We start from the raw sequence: 22,095 nt of genomic DNA, 5'->3' as shown, positions 1-22,095 counted from the left end.
GCCTACTTATATCCTATTGTTTTATTGTCTTTTATATACGAAACCACATTCAAAGCTACATTTGACATGGTGGTGTAGATCCATTCAATCCCAGGCAACTAGAGAACACCAGATGGAACACTTCACCCTTTTTCTCGGCGAGGGCGTGTTCATATAGAAGTATGTACAGTTCTACCATACTGATTTTACAAACAAAGACCTCAACGTAGGTTGAAGCCCTTCCAGACATTTAGCCCGGGCCAGTCCTACGAAGCTGTGAAATCAAGAGAATACATAACCTGAGGCATGAAGGAAAAGGTCATGCCTCAGGTTTTGTCCAAACCAACAGTTCCAGTCGGATTTGAAAGACATTGGACGAGACGGTGTGCAACCACTATGGAGCCGCATAGTAGTCTACGCATAGTTGAGCGTGACGGCCAGAGAGGAATACGATGAGTCAGAAAAGAATAGATGCTAAGTACCTAAAGATTCTAAAATAGCTACAAGTTTACAACTTTACCAACACATTCATGCGTGTATATCGTGGGGGCGACTGATTGGCTTTGGGGCTGCAGCCTTGGGATGTCCGTCTGAACATAAAGTGCGTCTCACCCTTCCTTCTCTTTCCTGGCCTCGTCATCTTTTATTTCTTTCCATTTCCCTCTTACTTACTTACTTTTCCCTCATCTTTTGTAGAGACTTCCCACTCTCTAGCAGTCTTAGCTTATTGTCTTCCAACTTGATCACCCTTAAATCCTCCTCTTTTCTACGACTCTGTCAACCTGTTAAATCTCATGGCAGACCCTACTTCTACCACACAGGAGGTGAAAGATGAAGTGGTTCCTCCAGAGAACCTGAATAGCTCTGCCCAGCCTACCCAAGACGCCGTCAAAGAGGCCGCCCCCGCATCTGAAACTCCTCCCAAACTCGTCTGTAAAAAGCATGAGGCCAAGAAGAATAAAAGAAAGAAGAGCCAGAAAAAGTCTGATACCGATAGCTCTTCCGACTCTTCTTCTTCTTCTTCAGATTCCGATAGCGATGCCGACTCCGAAGAATCCGATTCAACGGAGAGCGAGTCTGACTCAGATAAGCGTAAGCGACATCGTCTACGAAAAGCACGTGCCAGACGAGCGATGAAGGATCGGAAACGTCGCAAGAAGAGGAAGCAACGGTCGCGCAAGGCTGAAGCTGAGGCGGAGGAATCGGTGTCTTCTTCTGAGTCCGACTCGGAATCTTCGACGGACTCTGATGATGAAATCGATGATAGGACGCTACGGAAATTGGTGTCCAAGCTCAAGCTTAGCAGGAAACGGGCGAAGAGATTGCGTGAGATCAATGCAGATGATCTGGCGGCGAGTGAGCCGGGGGAGACTCGTCGGGAGAAGCGGTCAAAGAAGAAGAAGCCAGCTTCAAAGGTGGCTTATAAACGTGTAGATCAATGTGAGTTGGTTTCTTTGACTTGTCATTTGAATGTCAAATCAATTTGCTAATCTTCTTATAGTATGGGACACGACCATTCACAAGTACAAGCTCACCGAGACGGTGGATGACCCCGACGCCGACGAATGGGACCAATACATCTTCAATGTCCGTCGCAAGTTCAACTGGGAGAATAAATACATCGAAACGGTGGTTGATATCAAGAGCAAACATCTCCGTGATGCCCTTTCCAAGATCATGGACGGCGTCAAGGGTGTGAGTCTTGTTCAGGAGCCCGCCGTCGTTGATCCAAACATGCTATTCCTCTACTTGGAGGAAACACGACAGTACATGAAAGAGCTGAAAAAGCAGTCGCGCAGCGAGAAAAAGAAAAAGGCTCGCAAGTCCGCTGCTGCCAAAGCGGCCCATCTCAAGGTTCTGGTCAAATACCTCGACACCGACTACGCAGACATCAAGAAGACACTCTATCCACTGCTCGAGGCCAACACCATCACCTTTGACCTGTTGTGGGCTCTGTACAAGCCAAATACCATCGCTTACACCCCAACATACGGAAACGCCGATGAGCCACGCGCCTTCAAAATCGAGTACGCGGTCAAAGAGTCCTCCTTCATGAAGGGCCAGTGGTACAGCGTCGACGGCCGCTACCTCGAATACGACGGGAAAGACTACGGCTTTGGCTCCATGTCCGCCGAGGTCGAGGCCTTCAAGGGCGCCAGAAAGATCACCAGTCTCGCCTGCTACCCGCTCAAGTACCACCGCGACGCCGAGGCCCTGCGTGCGAAGCTCATCGAGCGTGGAAAGCGCTTTGTCGCGCTGCGCGGTATGAACTATCGTTTCCATAAGGGCATGGCCTTCTACAAGAAAAAGCGCACCTTCGTCATCAAGGTGAATATCAATGGTCGCGTCATGATCGACCCGGCTATCCACCGCCGTATTAACCCCAACTACGCTATTTCCACCGTCCGTCCCAAGGATCCCGATCTCGTAGATATGGAAGATCTGGGTTTAAGTGATGGCGACGACGAAGGCAGCGATGGCTGCTGCTGTGGTGGCTCGGACTCGGACTCCGAGCACGGCGGTGCCTCGGATACACCGCGAACCATGTATAAGGTCATCGAGGATGCCGAAGGGAATCCGCGCGTGGTCGAGGTTGAAGTCGATGAGAACGGGGCGGAGGTCGAGAAGGAGAAGTTGGACCGGATTGATGGCGCGGCGGGTGCTAAGGAGCGGGAGTTCTCCGAAGAGGAGTTGCTGATTGCCTCGCCGGTTGTCCTGGGTTTCGCGTTCAGTGAGAAGCTCTGGCTCGAGTTCACGATTTCCGGTATCAGCGAGATCGAGTGGGATAAGGATGCTTTTGCCTCGCTGGTGCTCCCGGAGAACCAGAAGTCGATCGTCAAAGCCCTCGTCGAGTCGCATACTTTCCATGCGGCGGAAAATATCGACGATGTGATTCAGGGCAAGGGCAAGGGTCTTGTGGCTGTCTTGCATGGACCCCCGGGGACGGGTAAGACCCTGACAGCGGAGGGCATCGCCGAGCTACTCCGTCGCCCGCTGTATATGGTCAGCGCTGGTGAGCTGGGTACAGACTCGCGGACTCTGGAGGCCGAGCTGAACAAGATTCTGGATATTGCGCATTCCTGGGGGGCAGTGCTGCTCCTTGATGAGGCTGATGTCTTCCTGGAGAAGCGTACTATCCATGACATCCACCGCAACGCTCTCGTCAGCATCTTCCTCCGGTTGTTGGAGTACTTCCAGGGTATTCTCTTCTTGACTACTAACCGGGTGGAAACCTTTGACGATGCCTTCCAGTCGCGTATCCATGTTGCATTGCGCTATGGCGATCTCGCCTCCAAGGCAAAGAGGAGTATTTGGAAGATGTTCCTCGAGCGCGTGCGTGCTATTGAGGGTGTGCGCATTGCTTCCTTCTCTGAGGAGGATTATGACATGCTCTCCCGGCACACGTTGAACGGGCGACAGGTATGTTTTCTTTGGTTCCTTTTCTATACTTCTCGATTCTGTACCTAACCGATTCACTCAGATCAAAAATTCTGTCCGCACCGCACAAGCTCTGGCCGTCAATGAGAGTGCGCCGCTCTCGATGGAGCATATCAAACGCGTGCTAGAGGTGGCCGAAACATTCGATCAAGACCTGCGCGGCGGAACGGGATACCTGGACGCCATGCGCAGCTATACTTGATTTTATCAATCTTTTATACTCATTTCGGGAGACGTCGCTTATTGGAAATCGGTGCAGATTCGGTTCGCTTATGTTGCTTATTGTCGTTAAGTTCCTTGGCTGCTTTTCCAACTCATCTCATGTCCAGGGTATTACATTGCGACTTAAAGGCGAAGACTTCAGGTAGTTGACTTTTCAATGCACCTGACGGGGGCGAAAAACGGGTTACAAGTTACCTATCAAAGTCGTAGGGTAGACCGAGTTATAGATTCAGATGAAAACGATCTGGTATAAAGAACATGGTCATACACTTTCATTAATACTTAGTAAAAGGCACGACTCGCTATGGGTGGTTGTACAGTGAACATTTAAGGGTTGGACTTGACGAAGTCAACACCCTTCTTGATGTTCTTCTTCAGGTCAGCCAAGCAGGCGTCGAGGAGACCCTGCTCGTACTCGTTGATCTCGCCAACGGAGTGGATCTTCTCAGCACCGTTGGGGCCGAGCTCGACGCGGGAAGCGAAGAAGTCAATACCCTGGTCCTTGTAGAGAGGGGAGTCGACGAAGGTGGGCTCGATGACACCCTTCTCGCCCTGGGCGGCGCGGAGCAGAGACTCAGCGAAGCGGGCACCGGCCATGGCCATGGAGAGGGTGGCGGAACCGGCACCGTCCTTGGCCTTGACAACCTCGTCACCACCGAACTGAATGCGGTTGACAAGAGCATCGCGGGCCTTTCCAGCGATGGAAGAGTGGTTGGACTGGGACAGGAGGGGAACGATGGTGACACCGGAGTGGCCACCAACGACGGGGACGGTCTCGCCAGCGGGGTTGGTGCCCTGGACCTGCGAGATGAAGCGCGAGGCACGGACGACGTCAAGAGTGGTGACACCGAAGAGGCGCTTGGGGTCGTAGACACCGCGGGCCTTGTAGACCTCGGCAACGATGGGGACGGTGGAGTTGACCTGTGTGACTGATGGTCAGTAAATGATGCAAATTGTGGCAATCGCGCGATTGCGATTGTGGTTGCTACTTACGGGGTTGGCAATGACCAGGATGTTGGCCTTGGGGGCAGCCTCAGCGGCGGCCTTGGCGAGGTCGCGGACGATGGAGGCGTTGGTGTTGAACAAGTCATCACGGCTCATACCGGGCTTGCGGGGAACACCAGCGGGGATGAGGATAATCTCAGATCCCTCGAGGCAGTCACGGAGACCGGAAGCATCGGGAGTGTAGCCGGTGACGGTGCTGTGGGTGTTGATGTGGCTGAGATCAGCAGCGACACCTTCGAGGACAAATCAGCGACGGGGTTTGCATCAATTAAGTCGTATCATCATCATACCGGGTCCACCACGGATATCGTAGAGGGCGAGCTCAGAAACACGGGGGTTGAGCTTCAAGAGCAGGGAGAGAGGCTGGCCAATACCACCCGCGGCACCGAGAACGGAGACCTTGGAGGCCTGTGCGAGTGGGTTAGCAAGCTGTAAAGATGTAGTGAAAAGACAATGCGTACATTGATAGCGGAGGCCGAGAAGGCACGCTTCTGGAAGAGGTTGACAGTACGACGAGCGGCAAACATGATGGATGATTGAGAGGTGTGAGGAAGGAAGAAGGAGAGAAGGGGAAGATTCCGGTGAGAAAGAGAACGCGGCTCCACACTTTCCGAGCTCCCGTGCGTTCTCGGATTAATGGCCTTTTCTCGGTTTTGTACGTACAGTCGTACACAGTACAGAGTATTGGCGAATTGTTTCTTAGGTATGCTATATTCTAGCTAGATATCTCTCTAAGACTCACTTCATACCATGGTTGCTCCCTACTTGTCAGGGCTATCGTTGAGCCTGCTAGGGCTTGCGCCCGGCTCCTAGCCTCCTAGGAAACGATATAGGCTAATAAGGGCAATTCTACCAGAGTGTCTTCAGCTGTTGAGACTTGAGTCTTTGGGAAGAGACGGTGAGACCAGCTCGTATCACAATAATGTAACAAAGAGTACTTCCAATTGGACCAAGGATTGCCGAGGTATGCCTCTCTGTAGCCATTGAATGCCAGCATAACTACGGAGTAAGCTACCTCAGTTACCTCAGCCGCCCCCCTTCAAAGGGCGGTGGACATGACTATCCACCGCCTGCTGCTTCCAGCGATGACAGTATCTGACCGATATCCTAGGTAGTTGTACTTCAAGTCTTCCCTCGAGTCTCCATGTCCATAGTCGAAATCCTCCTTGGAGTCAACTCCCCTGTCGATTTGGTTGTCATCCTGTCATTTCTGGCTGTGCTGTATTTTGGTCTGAAATCACTGAAACCACCAAGCCGTCCCAAAGGATGTCGCCGCCTGGGATTACCACCAGGCCAGAGCAATCTGGATGATGAGTTCGATTCGAAGTACAGCCACGGCCTCCCCAATGGCCAGGATACTCACGGTCGCCCATCATGGCGCGTGAAAGCATTGTTCAGCTATCCGCTTAAATCTTGCGGTGCTGTGGAGCTGCAGACTTCTAATGTCGTACCCACGGGGCTTGAATTCGATAGGCAGTTCGTCTTTGCCGAATATATCGATGATGTATGGAATATTCGCACCTTACGGAATGCAGGCTTCAATCGCCTAGCGTTGATTCACCCTCAGATCTGGATTCCTGATCCGTCTGCCCCAGACTACGATGCCGACTTGACGGAGGTCAAATCGCAGGGTGTGATGCTAATTTCATACCCACGGACACCGCCAGCAGGCTGGCATGGTCTGCCCATCAAGGCCGGCATGGCACTCAGGATCCTTGAAAGACAGCACACATTCCAAGTGCCGCTGTTTCCACCTACTGACTCTGAGTTCCCACTGGTCCCGGTCAAGATCTGGAAAGACAAGACTCTAGCCTATGACTACGGAAAACTGCTCCCAGCATCTTTACACGCATATCTGGGCTCTGACCCGTCAACGGGCACCCTCACACTCTTCCGCGCCAGCACACCCCATTCGCGGCAGATCTTTCGCAATGCACCGCGTAAAGAAGACATAGGCTTCCAGCCGAACACAGCATTCGCAGACGCCTATCCGATCCACCTGCTCAACATTGCCAGTCACCGGGACGTAGCAGCGCGCTGCTCCTACGCAATCCCACGACTAAGCATCCGCCGGTTTCGTGCAAACATCATCATTCAAGGACCGACTGCCTTTGCAGAGGATCACTGGAAGCGAATTTCTATTGGCGACACAGAAATCCACGCATCCTGTCGGACTGTGCGGTGTCGGCTGCCTAATGTTGATCCTCTGTCAGGGGATAGGCACGATGCTGAGCCAGATCGGACGCTGAAATCATATCGGAGGATTGATGACGGTGATCGGACTAATGCTTGCTTGGGCATGCAGCTTGTTCCTTCGAAGGAGGAGTTTGTAGTGAGGGTTGGGGATGCTATTGAGGTGCTTGAGACTGGGCCGCATCAGTATATTAAGATGTTGGCTCCTGGGGAGAATGTTGAGGGTGTATAGATAATAAAGCAGGATGATGTACGATACGCAGTTGGATGTAGAAACATAGCCCCTGGGGTCTATGCTCATTTATTTCAGCCATTCTTCTGTCTCATATCCCCCTAATCACCTGATGATCCCTGTCATATATTTGCAGGCTTTGTTCCCAATTCCCTGCCCAACTGCCCAACACCCCTCTCATATTCATCCTCAGTCAGATAAGAGAATCGACCCATCCCTCAAAGCCCAAAGGTCAAAATGTCCGAGCTCAGGGCCAGCATCAAAGCAAAACAAGCCGAGACCCTCGCCCGCCTCACCCCAAACACCCTACATATAGCCCTCTACCTCCGCTCTGACCCACCCCTCCCAAACGACTTCCACTGGGCCTTCTACCTCCACAACGGGACAGGCTCCACACCAGTAGGAACAAAATACCACGTCCGGGGGATCGGCGGCGGCTGGATCCCCGGCCACGAAGCTACAGCCGGGATCTTCGCAGAGAATTTCCTCTGTGTGATGATTCAGATTGGGACGATACCCGCATCCGCACATGCACGGGTGGACGAGCTTATGAGGATCAATGATCAGACTCTGAACTCGATACCGGGGATCACTTGTCGTACGTGGCTACTGGAGGTGCTTGGTGTGCTCGTTGAGGAGGGATTTGTGCACTGTGATGTTAGGGAGTTGGAGAAGGATTGCATGGAGATTGGGAATGAGCATAGTTGGTCTGCTAGTACTAATGAGCAGCCTCGTCCTGCTGTTATGTGGCGAAAAGCTTCTTTGTACTGGCGTTTCACCGGGCGTTGTTGGCTTGGGTCGGTGGTGCTTGACTATACCTTTAGTGCATAGCCAAATGAAGCCTCCTTGCGCCTTAGGATGCTAAGGTTTACGTGGGCCCCACCTGGGCAACGGTCAGGAATTTCCTATATCCGTAGAAATGCACTAAAATTACACGGAATGATGTAGGAGACAAGACGTTGTTGTTGAATGTATTGTTAATTATATGCATTGCAATCATGCAACAGTGAAGGCACCTAGATGGACCTCCTGTATGTATATGAGGAAGACCCTAAACAAGGCAAGATGCAACTCCAAACACCATATTTACATGACAAAACCTTCCAATCAAGCACTCGGACCAGCCGGCTGCTCCATCTTAGTAGTCGACGACTGCTGCTGGGTATCCATCTCCACACGGTAATCATCCGACTCATTCGACTCGAGAACAGGAGCGAGATCATCATCAAGCTCGTCCGGAATGAAGAGATTAAGGAAGATGCCGACCAGCGCACAAATTGCAAAACCATTCTCCATGACCAGGTCAACAGCATTAATTAGACCCTCAAGGGCGTGGTTGTCACCCTTGTAGGAGAAGAAGTAGCCGAACCACTCGGGAACGAGTGTGACACCCATGCCAACCGCGAAACTAGCCGTGAGGATGAAACGGTTGCGGCGAGTGAAATCAACAGTGCCAATGATGCGCAGACCACTGACGGCCACAGAACTGAACAGGAAAGCGGTCATACCACCGAGAACGGCGCTAGGGATTGCGACCAGCGCAGCGGCAAACTTGGAGAAGATTCCCATGATAACCAGAAACATGCAACAGCAGTAGCCAGCAGTACGGTTGGCACACTTTGTCAGCGCAATGACACCGTTGTTCTGTGCGAAAACGGACATCGGACTGATTGTCATCAGACCGGCCAAAAGACAGGTGATACCGTTGCCCAGAACACCGCCTTGAATCCGGGAATCGAAGGTAGCTCCCTCGACCTGGAGTCGGGAGACATCGCATGTCGCCGTGATATCACCAATCGACTCCATCATGATAACGATATATAGCGCGAGTAAGGGCAGAATCAGAGGAGGGTAGACCGAAAGCGGGAAGGTTTTGACCCAAGGGAAAGAGGCCACAGGTGCAGCAGCGATACCAGAATTATCGAAATAGTTGCACGCCGCGGCGACAATCGAGCCGACCAGCAGTCCAACAATCACAGAGCAACTCTTGAGAATGGGAGGACCCCATCTCTCGCAGATGATGATTGTGACGAAGACAAGGAAACCCAGACCAATGAACTCGGGGCTTCCCCATGGCAGAGGGTGCGGGGCGCTGGGGCTAGGGCACATTGCGCGGGCAGAGGGGTCAAATCCGCAGGATGCGCCACCGGCCCAATCTTGCATTGCGGATTTGATGAGCGAGGCACCGATCAGGAGGACGGTGGGACCGGTGACGAGCGGAGGGAAGACGCGGGCAAGGATCTTGCTGCTCATGAAGGACATGCCAATTTCGAGGAGGGCGCAGAGACACGAGGTGCCGAGGAGGGCACCGTAGCCCCTTGGACAGGGGAGCTTAGTTCCATCTTCGAGGGTAGGGCAGTAGCCTGATTTATACATTTGGGAGAAGGCGCCCTGGGCGACTGTGATCGTTGAGAAGGATGTACCTGCATGAGCCAATTAGCACACGATATCGGAAGCGGGGATGCGAAGCTGCGGGGATTCTCACCAACAACCGAGAGAAGTCCAGTTCCAATATAGTATTTTGTTCCCTTGATGTGAAGGCGGAACATCTGAATAGCACTCAGGCAACCGGATACGATCAAAGAGGTCGAGACGAGGTATTGGTAAAGGTCATCGCCGAAGTTGGCACCGGCCGCCCCGCCGAGCAAGATGGGTGGTGAAATCACTGATGCTCTTAGTCTCTGCTCGCATTTCATATAGCTATCTGGCACTCACCACCAGCCAGCATTGCAAGCGCATGCTGCAGACCCAGAATCAATGCGAGCACGACGGGCACGCGATCATCGAGACCGAAGAATGGTGCTGATTTGCGGGCTCGCTTTGTGAATGGTAATCGGGGAATGAAAAGGTATCCATAGTCGTAGTCTCCTAATAAACCCTCTCTGTTGGTCGTCAGTCAAGTTCATGCCATTGACTCATGAGTCATGAATTGAAGCCATACCGCGTTGTGAAAGTTTTGACCGCGTATCGGACCTTGTCGGTGATTGTCCGCTTGGGTGTATGATCAGGACCGATCTGATCTGGACCGTCCATCTTGAAAGACGTCCGAATAGAATTGGAATGTACAGATTGACTTCAATGCCACGGGGAGGAGACTTTATTTAAGTTTCAAGAAAAAAAAAACTAAAAAACAGCTCCAATACGCCCCGATCATCGGTAACCCTTAAAGTTCGGGAGTGATTCGGGGTGGAGATGACTAAAACGTGGAGGATCCACGCGATAAACCAACTGGCGGCTGTACAAGGTACGCGGTATGTAAGTGTTATCGGACAGATTGCTGAGTGCATGGAGTGCGATTAGGGCAATTAGCAAGAGCATCGCATAAACCCCCTTGGCGGCCTAACTGGTTATGGTTAGGTCCCCCATCTTATCAGGTCCTCATAATAGTACCCAGCAAATCAAAAATACCCGCCGAGGCTGCATCCATGGGTCAAAGTTGAAAGTGGGGTAAGTTAAGATAAGGAAACAGCTGTCGCAAGTGTCTGTGCCTCAAATGAATGTATGGAGTACGATAGACGGACATCCCCTTACCAACCCTTAGTACGAACTTCTACTGCTAAATTTGTTTAGATTCGGATAACAGAACCACTGCGAGACGTCATACTGGTAGAATACTGGGGATAAGCAGTCTGCGCACTTGTCTGCATGTATCGGCTGGGATAAGGTCTGGACTCTGCCTTCCATTTTAGTGCCCGCCTCTTGCCGCTTTCGCTCACTGCGCAAATCTCAACACGTTCCTGGACATACAATTGTCGAAACATGGAATCTGTAGGTATATACTGACCAAGTGGCTTCCATCACTGAGTTGAGCCGCATAGGGCTGTAGCAGAAGCCGAAGTCGGACTCCGAAGATGGGACAACCGTTGTAGCTAGCGGATGGCCGCCAGACCATCGCAACCTGGATGATGGGAAAGCATACTGCGAGCTATCTGCAGGAACATTGGACGGTGTCAATAGGGGGCAATAGATGCTCATGCCGACATTGACCTAACACTCCCATGTCAGTGATCTTGAGCCTGAGCGTCCTCGTAAAGCGGCGGCAGCCCAGATAGGAAAGGCGTAAGATAGTTCCCGACAGTCCGGGGACTTCATCTCCACAACTCGTAAGGAACAAGATTGTCTGTTATCTTTCTGGGGTTTATCTGATATTTGACAGTCGGAGGGCGCCGTAGGGATTTCTTCAGCAGGTGGAACACTCCGACCTCTAAGTATTCTTATCAGACAGCCATGAGATGTAGACATAACTCAATTCTCTATGGCGATAAGAACACAAATTCATTCTGATGGTCGAGATAAACATGTTCCCAGCCTCGGGAAATTTCGCAGTGTTCAAGAAAGCGCGTCACAGAAATGCACGTCGATTGCCAGCTGCTCGTCCGTGCTATTTCCCCAAGTTTGCTCGCTACAGCCATATCGTGCCATCCTTTCATCTCATCCCTTGTCGACTCCTTCACCCATGATATGCATAACCCGTGTGATGGTCGCGTCGCTCGCCCATATTGACTTGTGACTTCACATTGCATTCCCTTTTTGCCATCAAGCTCATTCCTGGCTCTCCCTTGGACACTGACTCATGGTCATGGTGGAATCATGATCCGCTTGATCGCAGGACCAAGCAGGGTCATTGGTATGACTTGCAATTCGGTAGCCATTATCAGGTTCGCAGGCGAAAACCACACTCCATCATAATTCGATACGCTTCGATACGCTTCGATACGCTTCGATACACTTCTCGCAAATTGATATTGTTGGATGATGTTCATTGCACACTCATGGAATGATTTCATTATAGGACGATCGCCGAGGTCAACAACTTAGGGACGGGGTATTCTCGCATGAAGTCAGGAATTAGGCACATCGTAAGTTGTAGGGAAGAGTGAATTGGCCACTCAGCCCTGTTCAGGTAATCTTAGCATGAGGTGATTGGTTAAGAAATGGGATATTCCCTACAAATTCCGAGGTCCAACAAACCTCGGTGGATCCCATCTCCTTCTGGGCAGGCCAGGGCGGACCGGATGCTGAGTAAGTTGCCATCGAGCTCTGATTGGGTATCTGGTGCCTGAAGATACCTGTTGATGCCTGAGGCATGAAAGCGTTGGGGCTGGCTGGACCCAACATTCGCCAGAAAGTGCTGGGCCACGCCACTGCCGAGTAAACGCAGTGTAAAAGTCTATCGGGGTCTACCTCAATAAACAGCACTTCTTCTCTTTCTTCGCGAAAGTAGACTCTCTTTTGCCTCGGGATCTTGTGACATTTAATCATCGCTTTGATTTGATTCGTCTCTCCCCCAGTGATCCCCCAAATCCCGTAGATCACTGGTCCGGCTCCTCCCAACGCTCAAGTGGGCCCCAAGTATAAAAGTCCTTTGGGTCCTCCTGGGTTGAATTTCCTACCTCTTCCCACACACAACTCACTTACAACCATGTCGTCGAAGGTCGACGCCACACGCCCGCGGGCGGCAGACACCAAGAAGGTGCACATCGCCGACACTCATATGACACGCCAGAACTGGTACAAGCATGTCAACTGGCTCAACGTCGTCCTCATTCTCGGCGTGCCCCTGTCAGGTTGTATCCAGGCTTTCTGGGTGCCTCTGCAGTTGAAGACCGCCATCTGGGCCGTGGTCTACTACTTCTTCACTGGACTGGGAATCACAGCGGGTAAGTAGTCTCAACAAGAACGAGACACGAACAAAGACTGACTCTTCTCCCAGGATACCATCGTCTGTGGGCTCACTGCTCCTACTCCGCCACTCTGCCTCTGCGCATCTGGCTTGCTCTGGTTGGCGGCGGTGCCGTCGAAGGTTCCATCCGCTGGTGGGCTCGCGACCACCGTGCTCACCACCGTTACACCGACACCGAAAAGGACCCGTACTCCGTGCGCAAGGGTCTCTTGTACTCGCACCTGGGATGGATGATCATGAAGCAGAACCCCAAGCGTATCGGTCGCACCGACATCACTGATCTGAACGAAGACCCCGTTGTCGTTTGGCAGCACCGCAACTACCTCAAGGTCGTTCTCGGCATGGGTTTGATTGTGCCCATGCTGGTCTCCGGTCTCGGCTGGGGTGACTGGTACGGTGGCTTCGTGTACGCCGGTATCCTGCGCATCTTCTTCGTGCAGCAGGCCACTTTCTGCGTGAACTCTCTTGCCCACTGGCTGGGTGACCAGCCCTTCGATGACCGTAACTCACCCCGTGATCACGTCATCACCGCCCTCGTCACCCTCGGTGAGGGATACCACAACTTCCACCACGAGTTCCCCTCCGATTACCGCAACGCCATCGAGTGGCACCAGTACGACCCCACCAAGTGGACCATCTGGGCCTGGAAGCAGCTCGGCCTCGCCTACGACCTGAAGCAATTCCGCAGCAACGAGATCGAGAAGGGTCGGGTCCAGCAGCTGCAGAAGAAGATTGATCAGAAGCGTGCCAAGCTCGACTGGGGTACTCCTCTCGACCAGCTTCCCGTCATGGAGTGGGACGACTATGTTGAGCAGGCAAAGAACGGCCGTGGTCTGATTTCCATCGCCGGTGTCGTTCACGACGTTACCGATTTCATCAAGGACCACCCCGGTGGTAAGGCGATGATCAAGTCTGGTCTTGGCAAGGACGCCACCGCCATGTTCAACGGCGGTGTCTACTACCACTCCAACGGTGCCCACAACCTGCTTTCCACCATGCGTGTCGGTGTCATCCGTGGCGGTGGTGAAGTTGAGATCTGGAAGCGTGCTCAGAAGGAAAACTCCGAGTACGTCCGTGATGAGACAGGCCAGCGCATCATCCGGGCTGGCCAGCAGGTCACCAAGATGCCCGAGCCCATCCCCACTGCTGATGCGGCTTAAACTGAACTTTTACGACAATCTTTGGCCTTGCATCGGTGTTGGCGTTTCTCATTGTTTTCTCTTTTTCCTCCCATGTCTCATCAAAAGCGGACTATGTCGCACTTCATAGATACCTGTAATCTCTCATGAATTAGAAACGAACTTTTTACCTCTTGATTTGGATCCTTCAGTTTTCAACTGTAGTTGTAGGTGCATAGGAATCTCGAGTCGGCAGCTGCCTGGTCGAACTTGAAAACTCAAGTGCGGGCCCGCTAAGACTATCACATGTCAAACCTTCAAGTTCACAATGCATTGTATGGACTTACAGTTTACAGCATCCTTGTACTCCGTACATGCACTACAAAATGTTGTCTGGTTGTATGCATACCTCCAATCTTTTGGCAATTTGGCTGGTTTGGAAACATGTTTAGCGGGACACGGCTCGATCAGTTGTCCTATGAGTGTCCTGACCCGGAGCTGGAGGCTCCCATCGACTGTTTCCTGGGTTGTGTAGAACTATTTGCGTCTATTTTCTACTTGAAGATAGATCACAGGCATTGTCCCACTTTTAGTACATGTTCTACAGCTTCTAAATGGCAATCCTAGGGACTTAAATATGCTAGGTCTTCGCTATCAGCATGTAGGCACCTAGAGGCGAAAGCCGCCACTTGACGGAGCAACGATCCGACGTAAAAACGTCAATCAGATGGATGGTGAATATGAGAACTTAAGGTTGTTCAAATTTGACTAAAATTGACTTTTGTTAGAATCGGCCATCTCTGACCAACGTCCAATTAATACAGCTGGGCACCCTTCACAGGTGATGTGATACTGGAAGACCTCGGCAGCGCCAAGACTCATAGCTATCTGTCCCGACTCCCCGCAACTACACAGTAAACAGCTTCAGATCACCTGACAAATTCATCCTCCTCTCCCCTCAATTCACCACCTCTGCAATTCCAATTCCGCCCACTATTGCTTTCACCGCTCGTCTCCACTTCCTCATCGCCCTCCTTGCCATCCTCATCGTGGCGCCCTTCCTCCGTCTCCCCGCCCGCCTATCATCTGTGCTGGGCCACATACGTACCAACGTACCTGTACGACTATTGACGACCTCCAGCATGGCACCCGCTCATCTCCGGACGCCACCCCAGGCCCCGCCTACTTTCACTGCAACCCCTCAGTCAGTGGTCGCTGATGCTGAGCGCTTGATCAAGAGCTCGCGAGCCATTCAGGACAAGGTGGTGGCGGAGATCAAGCCGGATGACGCGACCTTTGCCAACGTTGTCCGGCCCCTCGCCCAGAATGACAACGAGATGGCACTAGAGTCACACATTCTTGGTTTCTACCAGGCTGTTTCAACTGATTCAAAGCTGCGAGATGCTTCGTCCAAGGCTGAAGAGTTGATGGATGAGTTCTTCATTGAGGCGGTCATGCGCGAGGATATCTTTAATCTGGTCGATGCAGTGCTGCGCCGCAACGAGTCTCTCGACCCCGAGTCGCGCCGTCTTCTGGAGAAGGAACACAAGGATTTTGTCCGCAATGGTCTCGGCCTACCCGCTGGGCCCCAACGGGCCCGCTTCAAGGAGATTAAGAAGCGGTTGAGCCAGCTAAGCATTGAGTTCCAGAAGAACTTGAACGAGGAGAACGGCGGTATTTGGTTTACCCCCGAGCAGTTGGCGGGTGTGCCCAAGGATGTCCTGGACGGACTCAAGAAGGGTGAGGGCGAGAATGACGGCAAGCTTTGGCTGTCATTCAAGTACCCTGACCTCTTCCCCACTATGAAGTACGCCACCGATCCCGAGGTTCGAAAGCAGGTCATGATCGCCAACGAGAACAAGTGCAACCAGAACGTGCCGCTGTTCCGGGAATCTATTGTGCTTCGTGATGAGGCTGCCCGTCTTCTTGGCTACCCCAACCACGCCGCCTTCCGTATCGAGGACAAGATGGCCAAGACTCCTGAGACTGTCGACAAGTTCTTGGGTGATCTTCGCGACAGGCTGACCTCTGGTGGCCGAAAGGAGGCCCACAAGTTGTTGGAGCTGAAGAACGCCACAGACCCCACGGCCGATGGCCGCTACTATCTGTGGGATCACCGGTTCTATGACCGTCTTATGCTCGAGAAGGATTACTCTCTTGACCAGCAGCTGATTGCTGAGTGGTTCCCCTTGCAGACAACCATTCAGGGCATGTTGAAGATCTTTGAGGAGCTGTTTGGTCTGGAGTTTGTTGAGATCATTGGCGAGGACCGGGCAGCTATCGCCCCCACTGGCCAGGGCAATGATATTGTCTGGCACGAGGATGTCCAGGTATTCAGCGTGTGGAATGACGAAGGCGAGGGCAGTGGCTTCGTTGGATACTTGTATCTGGATCTGTTCCCTCGCGAGGGCAAGTATGGCCATGCCGCCAACTTCAACCTACAGCCCGGTTTCGTCGACAAGGACGGTAACCGTCGATTCCCTGCTACCGCACTGGTGTGCAACTTCACCAAGCCCCAGCCCAAGAAGCCCAGTCTGCTGAAGCACGACGAGGTCGTGACTCTCTTCCACGAACTGGGCCACGGCATCCACGACTTGGTGTCCCGGACCACCTACTCCCGTTTCCACGGTACCAACACCGTGCGGGACTTCGTCGAGGCACCCAGTCAGATGCTGGAGAACTGGTGCTGGACCCCCTCGCAACTTCGCTCTCTGAGCCGACACTACTCAAGCCTCTCTCCCGAGTACCTGGCTAGCTGGCAAGAGGCCCAGGAGGGCAAGGCCACCACCAGCACTCCATCAGAGCGTATCCCTGACGACGTGATCGAGAACCTGATCCGCACCAAGCACGTCAACGATGCCTTGTTCAATCTGCGCCAGCTGCACTTCGGTATCTTCGATATGACTGTGCACGAGCCCAAGACCCATGCCGACATTGAGGCTCTCCCTCTGTCAGCCACGTACAACCGTCTCCGCCAGGAGATTACGCAAATGGATGGACCGGAAGCTCTGGGCGCTGGCAGCGAGTGGGGTCACGGAGAGGCGACTTTTGGACACTTGATCGGTGGTTACGATGCTGGTTACTACGGATATCTGAGGTAAGTTCTAGATGGGCCTTGCCTGGGTGGTTATGATACCATACTAATCATTATCTTTGCTCTGCAGCTCCCAAGTCTACTCCACCGACATGTTCTACTCCGTCTTCAAGGACGACCCCATGAACAAGGCTGCTGGCCGTCGCTACCGGTACCAGGTTCTGGAGAAGGGTGGCAGCCAGGATGAGATGGAGACTCTGACCGCGTTCTTGGGCCGTGAGCCTCAGACCGATGCATTCTATAAGGAGCTGGGACTGGCATAGGGTGATGCTCAACCATAAAGCTTTAGAAGCTCATTAGCGGTTCTATACTATCCCTCTATATCATACAAGAGTTATGGCACTCACCACTCACAAATACAATGAATTGAATGAAATACATTCCTGTGATTACCGTATGTACATTGAGAAGACACTAATAGCTATTTGACCCTACAAACCACCGCCGTCGATGTCATGAACGTTGTGGATACTGATAAGCCCACCGCCTTTATATTCTGCAATTCTCCGCAAAGTAGCAGCTCTCTTTTTCCTCGCAACTATATCAAGCTTGAAATCCACACATACGACTTCACGAATAAAACACTTACGATTCTATCCTCTGGCTCTGTAAGTATCTACCTGAGATAGGCGCAGGAGAAGCATACCCCAAACCGAAACTGCAGACTAACGAAAGCTTCCAGGCGCATCCCCAACACAGCAAACCACTTTAACGAGCACAGCTCTCCTGAGTGACTGAGTCCTCAACTCAAATACCAACCACATTACTCCCACATAAGGGAAGGAATACCAACCAAAATGACCGAACGCCTCCCAATCCAAACCCAACACTGCCGCTTCTGCAACCACCTCCTCCTAGCAACGACGCGCAAAATCGACACCCTTCCCCGGCGCACTGGCGAAGGCAAAGACAAAGCCCTGATCCTGCCATTGGAGCGCAACCACTCAGCAGACACAGACGCAGACCCAGATACGGATACACCAGAAGCCTCTCTAGAGAAAGAAGCCGGCAATGGCAGGAAATCACGAGCCTCGTCGCACACGACACTATTACTAGCAACCACGGTCCCGGACCGACGGGCGACGGTAATCCGGCGCGAAGACGGGATTGAGAAGAGGCTTCTACTACGGTGTGGGCGGTGCAGGGTTGTGATCGGGTATTATTTGGATCGGGTGCATTGGGGGTCTGTTGGGAATGAGAATGAACAGGAGGGAGAGGAGGAACGGCCGCCGGCTGTTTATCTTCTTCCTGGGGCTGTTGTTGGGACGGAGAAGATGGGGGGTGAGGGGGTTGGGGAAGGGGAGTGGAGGGAGTGGGTTGTTTAGATGTACGTTCATACGCAGTCAGTGGGATACCTTAAGACATAATGCTGGATGGTGGAATGTAAGACATGTACATTCTACGCAATAAGGCTATAGCCCCAGAATCCAAAAAGAAAAATACAGCTTGATAATAAAAACATACAAGACGAAGGTTCTCCAACGCGCCGAATTTCAATCCCTAGCCATTTCCATGTCGAACGTAAATCATATCGGGGTATTAGTTGGCGAGGATGGTACGGACAAGATCTGTAACAGCAGTTAGCAAGTGGCATGATCAAGTATATACGACAAACATACCTGTGTAGTTAATCTCGCCGGAGCTAGTGTCCACAGCCTTGAGCAGCTCATCGACCTCTTCATCGGACATCTTCTCGCCGAGATTCGTGAGGACTATGAACATCCGTCAGTATCCTGCTCGCCTCCTATCCCATCGCACGAGAGCATAACATACTGTAACGCAGCTGTCCAACACCAATAAACCCAGTCATATCCTTATCAAAGACCTGGAATCCACGACAGTACTCCTCCGGCTCACCGGGCTCGCGGAAACCACCGGGACGATTGAGGACCTTCAGGAAGGAGTCGAAGTCAACTAGACACACGCAAAGAGTTAGCCGCGGTGTTCCCCTCATACCGGATAGCGACATGCGATCGCATCGACCAGTCAAGCGATCGCAAGCAATGACAAGAATTTAGAAGGGAAAAGAAAAACATACAGTCACCACCGACAGACTTCTCCAAGTCCGCGATCTCAGCCAACGTGGGGTTCTGACCACAGGCGCGGAGGAGGTCACCGAGGAGGTCACCGGCGACACGGCCGGTGCCACGACGGTCGAAGAGCGAGAACGCTTCTTTGTAGTTTGTAGAGGCCTGATCGTGGATATTAGCCATAATGCAGATGGACAGTCAAAGTGTTCGATGGAGAATTGGTGGTACAGTTGACGCATGAAGGGGGGGGAAGATTCAAGGGGCTGTCGGTTAACGAAGGCGGGAAAGGGGAGATTGTGGTTGGACGGGCTTGAATAAGAAGTCTGTCAACAGGAATTCCAACTCACCATTTTTGGATGATTTTGAATGATTTGGATGAGATTGAAGGGAAACAAAAATGTAGGAAGGTCAAGTTTGAGCAGGGACAACTTGGATGTGGGATCGGCGGTGGTTGTTAGGGCAACGCTACCCCGTATTTAGATACACTCCGTACACATACAATGGCACAAGGGTATACAGATAAGATTAAATAACAGCGGTACATATATAAACAGATCATACACAGTACATTGTTATGACTGCAGCTTCATGATACAGCTGTCCAGCAGCCGTGCCGCCTCTCCCAGCAGCTCCCATCGTGGTCTGGCAAAGGAGTCTCGGAGAATCATCAGCAGCCCAAGACACCCGTTGCGCCCGCTCATGGCCTCCAATTCGTGCGGTTCTCGGATCTCGCCCATGCGATGCAAGAACGTCTGCATGTCGCGCTCCCGGTCGGTCACGGTTGCGAGAACAGGGGCAGGACGTAAAGGTCCGTCTAATGCAAAGCCATATGTCCATACCACCAGTGCTGCGAAGTACATCACCCACGGTCGATGGAGCAGGTAGTCATCGCGCGCGGCATACTCCCCTGGCGGGGTATTCGGGTCTGAGAAACACGAGGACAAGAACTTGAGCGCGTAGAACGTGGCATCCCGTGCCGACGCCTTGGTCGCCCATTTCTCTGTCTTCTCTCGTGCCGCGGAGTAGTCGCGCGCTGTGATAGACCGGCCCATCAACCTGCCGGCACCAGCATATATTTGCAGATCAGCTATGTCGACATGGGAAGCCATGTGCGCCAGCCCGTGGAGCACGTTGCGCGACTCAGAGCTGGTCGAAGGACCCAGGGCCTCGTCAAAGTCGCGACGCCAATTATCGAATGCCCGGAGCAGTGCTGTTCTCCATTTATCCCGTCCCCCGAGCGTCTGGCCGACACCGAGCGAGCTGATCTGCAGATCTCGCTGGTTAAGATGCCAGCAAACGCTCAGCAAGCCGGACATGATGATGATTCGCCCGAACGCATTTGTCCGGACGGGCTGTCCGTTGAGTGTACGCTTGAGACCGTCCAAAAACATAATTGGCCGCACGCCATGCGACTGCAAGCTGGATTGCACCCGAGCGACCTCGGCTGCGCTTGTGGCAGCCCACAACGCCTCGTCACAGGGTAATGGTAGCCGCAGTTCGTGGGCTACCATTTTGGCCGAGTGTCCGAACATGGTTGCATGTGTTGAATCCAATACAAAGGCAGCAAATGCCACCCGCCGGGTCGCTTCCGCCTTGATCCAGGTTGACCACGACTCGTCTTCTTCTCTAGTTTCCGGGGTGTCAAACGAAGAATTACCGATTAAGGAACTTCCTCGGCGCATGAGGGTCAGCGTCGTGTCGTGATGAATATGTGCACGTTCATGCAATGCGCGCGTAGAAAAGAGCTTTTCGTAGACCTCCAGGAGCAACAATGACTGGAAGACCCAGAGTCTAGCTGGCGGGCGGAAATCGGCATCCATAAAGATTTCCCACCGCAAATGCCAGGCAATGAAGCTGGCTAGTTCAGACGCTGCCTCTGTAGCCTCCTGGCCGTGAATCTTGTCCAAAGTTGCCGCACCAATCGCCATAATCGCTAGCAATAATAGATTCGGGGTCCGATCGGCGGCAAATGTCGGCTGATGCAAGATCGGAAGTTGTGCATGGAAATGGTACCAGTAGGAGCCAATGTACGTCTGCATCATGCGCAAGCTCATGACATGTCGGTCGTGATTTAAATCTCCGTCCATCAACGCATCTTTGCGTTTAGCACCGGCTGCATACGCCGCCTCGTTGAATCTGGTTGACATCAAGCGCAGCAGTTCTTGTCGCTTTTCTTCGGATATAATAGCCGGTGGCGCCCCCGAGTCCAAGATACTCGTCACACTCATCGGATGCTGCGGGACGACCGAGCAAAAGTCATTGCTATATGCAGGCTCGTTCATATAAAATTGATTATGGACCATTGGGACCATGCCATAGCCCAACGGCGCAAGTGGCTCGCTGAACAGCCACGCTGCAAAATCGTCTGCCATCGCAAATGGCGATCGGTTGTAGGTTTCCCCGCCAAAGATCGGGTAAGACATAGAATCGAGATCGATGAGATTGTCAGGTTGGTCCAGCACCGGTGGAAATTCCTGGTATTGCGCCACTGGCATCTCATTGCTTTCCACACTTGTCGCAATTGGATAGGTTGTCACCGGGAACTTGGGCTCCTCGGAGCCAACAAAGTACTCCGGCGCGGTGATGGCAGGCGACGGAGGAGGGGAAGTCTTCGTTTCATTGTCGGTGAAATGATCTCGTTTCTGGAGTTGGGAGCCGCTGGTGGTGTGACGTTCACGGTGACGAGTGCAGAGGTCCTGTCGCACGAAGGATCGGTAGCAGTTGGGAAAGTCGCAACGATAGATTTGCTTTGGGGTATGGTTGAGCGCATGGCGACTCAGGTGTTCGGCGCGAGAGTAGCTCTTCCCACAGCCTTCAAATGTGCATTCAAACTTGCGATCGGAGAGGACTTTGCGACTGCGTCGCCGTCTCTTCGAGGGTTGACCGTCGGTCTCCATTTTCATGCCATGGCATAGGGGGGAGCTTGTGCACGTGTGGAAAATCGGGAATGCCGTAGATATAAATACGTCGGAAGGCTCGAGGAAGTTCGTTTAGAGAAGAGAAATGATTTAGCTAGGTAAAGATGAAGCGCAAAATCGGATTCGGAGAGTGTCTGGGGGAAGTGCGGAGGTCTCGGTGGGGTCATGACGGAGATCTCAAGA

General features: G+C 52.5%; 10 protein-coding genes across 10 annotated transcripts; 6 read left to right on the top strand and 4 right to left on the bottom strand.

The window, feature by feature from the left end:
- Positions 1 to 773: 773 nt before the first annotated feature.
- Positions 774 to 3,619, top strand: N7515_003008 (ATP-binding protein; the record flags this gene model as incomplete). The annotated part of the gene is made up of 3 exons (XM_056663752.1): positions 774 to 1,419; positions 1,481 to 3,399; positions 3,461 to 3,619. 3 exons carry the CDS (start codon positions 774 to 776, stop codon positions 3,617 to 3,619), a joined length of 2,724 nt encoding a protein of 907 aa, XP_056525865.1.
- A 347-nt stretch (positions 3,620 to 3,966) lies between these two features.
- Positions 3,967 to 5,171, bottom strand: N7515_003007 (malate dehydrogenase; the record flags this gene model as incomplete). Its single annotated transcript, XM_056663751.1, has 4 exons — positions 3,967 to 4,560; positions 4,633 to 4,877; positions 4,935 to 5,052; positions 5,106 to 5,171. 4 exons carry the CDS (start codon positions 5,169 to 5,171, stop codon positions 3,967 to 3,969), a joined length of 1,023 nt encoding a protein of 340 aa, XP_056525864.1.
- Positions 5,172 to 5,788: 617 nt separating this feature from the next.
- On the top strand, positions 5,789 to 7,069 carry N7515_003006 (MOSC domain protein; the record flags this gene model as incomplete). The annotated part of the gene is made up of 1 exon (XM_056663750.1): positions 5,789 to 7,069. One exon carries the CDS (start codon positions 5,789 to 5,791, stop codon positions 7,067 to 7,069), a length of 1,281 nt encoding a protein of 426 aa, XP_056525863.1.
- Positions 7,070 to 7,306: 237 nt separating this feature from the next.
- Positions 7,307 to 7,900, top strand: N7515_003005 (uncharacterized protein; the record flags this gene model as incomplete). The annotated part of the gene is made up of 1 exon (XM_056663749.1): positions 7,307 to 7,900. One exon carries the CDS (start codon positions 7,307 to 7,309, stop codon positions 7,898 to 7,900), a length of 594 nt encoding a protein of 197 aa, XP_056525862.1.
- Positions 7,901 to 8,176: 276 nt separating this feature from the next.
- On the bottom strand, positions 8,177 to 10,102 carry N7515_003004 (nucleobase:cation symporter-2 family protein; the record flags this gene model as incomplete). The annotated part of the gene is made up of 4 exons (XM_056663748.1): positions 8,177 to 9,492; positions 9,555 to 9,734; positions 9,785 to 9,951; positions 10,011 to 10,102. 4 exons carry the CDS (start codon positions 10,100 to 10,102, stop codon positions 8,177 to 8,179), a joined length of 1,755 nt encoding a protein of 584 aa, XP_056525861.1.
- Positions 10,103 to 12,491: 2,389 nt separating this feature from the next.
- On the top strand, positions 12,492 to 13,912 carry N7515_003003 (stearoyl-CoA 9-desaturase sdeA; the record flags this gene model as incomplete). The annotated part of the gene is made up of 2 exons (XM_056663747.1): positions 12,492 to 12,729; positions 12,783 to 13,912. The coding sequence occupies 2 exons, from the start codon at positions 12,492 to 12,494 to the stop codon at positions 13,910 to 13,912; spliced, it is 1,368 nt and encodes a 455-aa protein (XP_056525860.1).
- Positions 13,913 to 15,012: 1,100 nt separating this feature from the next.
- On the top strand, positions 15,013 to 17,227 carry N7515_003002 (M3 family metallopeptidase; the record flags this gene model as incomplete). The annotated part of the gene is made up of 2 exons (XM_056663746.1): positions 15,013 to 16,967; positions 17,035 to 17,227. 2 exons carry the CDS (start codon positions 15,013 to 15,015, stop codon positions 17,225 to 17,227), a joined length of 2,148 nt encoding a protein of 715 aa, XP_056525859.1.
- A 534-nt stretch (positions 17,228 to 17,761) lies between these two features.
- On the top strand, positions 17,762 to 18,289 carry N7515_003001 (uncharacterized protein; the record flags this gene model as incomplete). The annotated part of the gene is made up of 1 exon (XM_056663745.1): positions 17,762 to 18,289. One exon carries the CDS (start codon positions 17,762 to 17,764, stop codon positions 18,287 to 18,289), a length of 528 nt encoding a protein of 175 aa, XP_056525858.1.
- Positions 18,290 to 18,503: 214 nt separating this feature from the next.
- N7515_003000 (uncharacterized protein) lies at positions 18,504 to 19,177 on the bottom strand (the record flags this gene model as incomplete). Its single annotated transcript, XM_056663744.1, has 4 exons — positions 18,504 to 18,532; positions 18,584 to 18,676; positions 18,738 to 18,878; positions 19,003 to 19,177. The coding sequence occupies 4 exons, from the start codon at positions 19,175 to 19,177 to the stop codon at positions 18,504 to 18,506; spliced, it is 438 nt and encodes a 145-aa protein (XP_056525857.1).
- A 389-nt stretch (positions 19,178 to 19,566) lies between these two features.
- On the bottom strand, positions 19,567 to 21,891 carry N7515_002999 (putative C2H2 finger domain protein; the record flags this gene model as incomplete). Its single annotated transcript, XM_056663743.1, has 1 exon — positions 19,567 to 21,891. The coding sequence occupies one exon, from the start codon at positions 21,889 to 21,891 to the stop codon at positions 19,567 to 19,569; it is 2,325 nt and encodes a 774-aa protein (XP_056525856.1).
- Positions 21,892 to 22,095: the final 204 nt, after the last annotated feature.

This window comes from Penicillium bovifimosum (assembly GCF_028826915.1).
Source record: "Penicillium bovifimosum strain IBT 22155 chromosome Unknown utg000002l_segment0_segment0, whole genome shotgun sequence".
NCBI classification, from domain to species: Eukaryota; Fungi; Ascomycota; class Eurotiomycetes; order Eurotiales; family Aspergillaceae; genus Penicillium; species Penicillium bovifimosum.
This window is presented reverse-complemented; position numbering and strand designations above follow the sequence as displayed.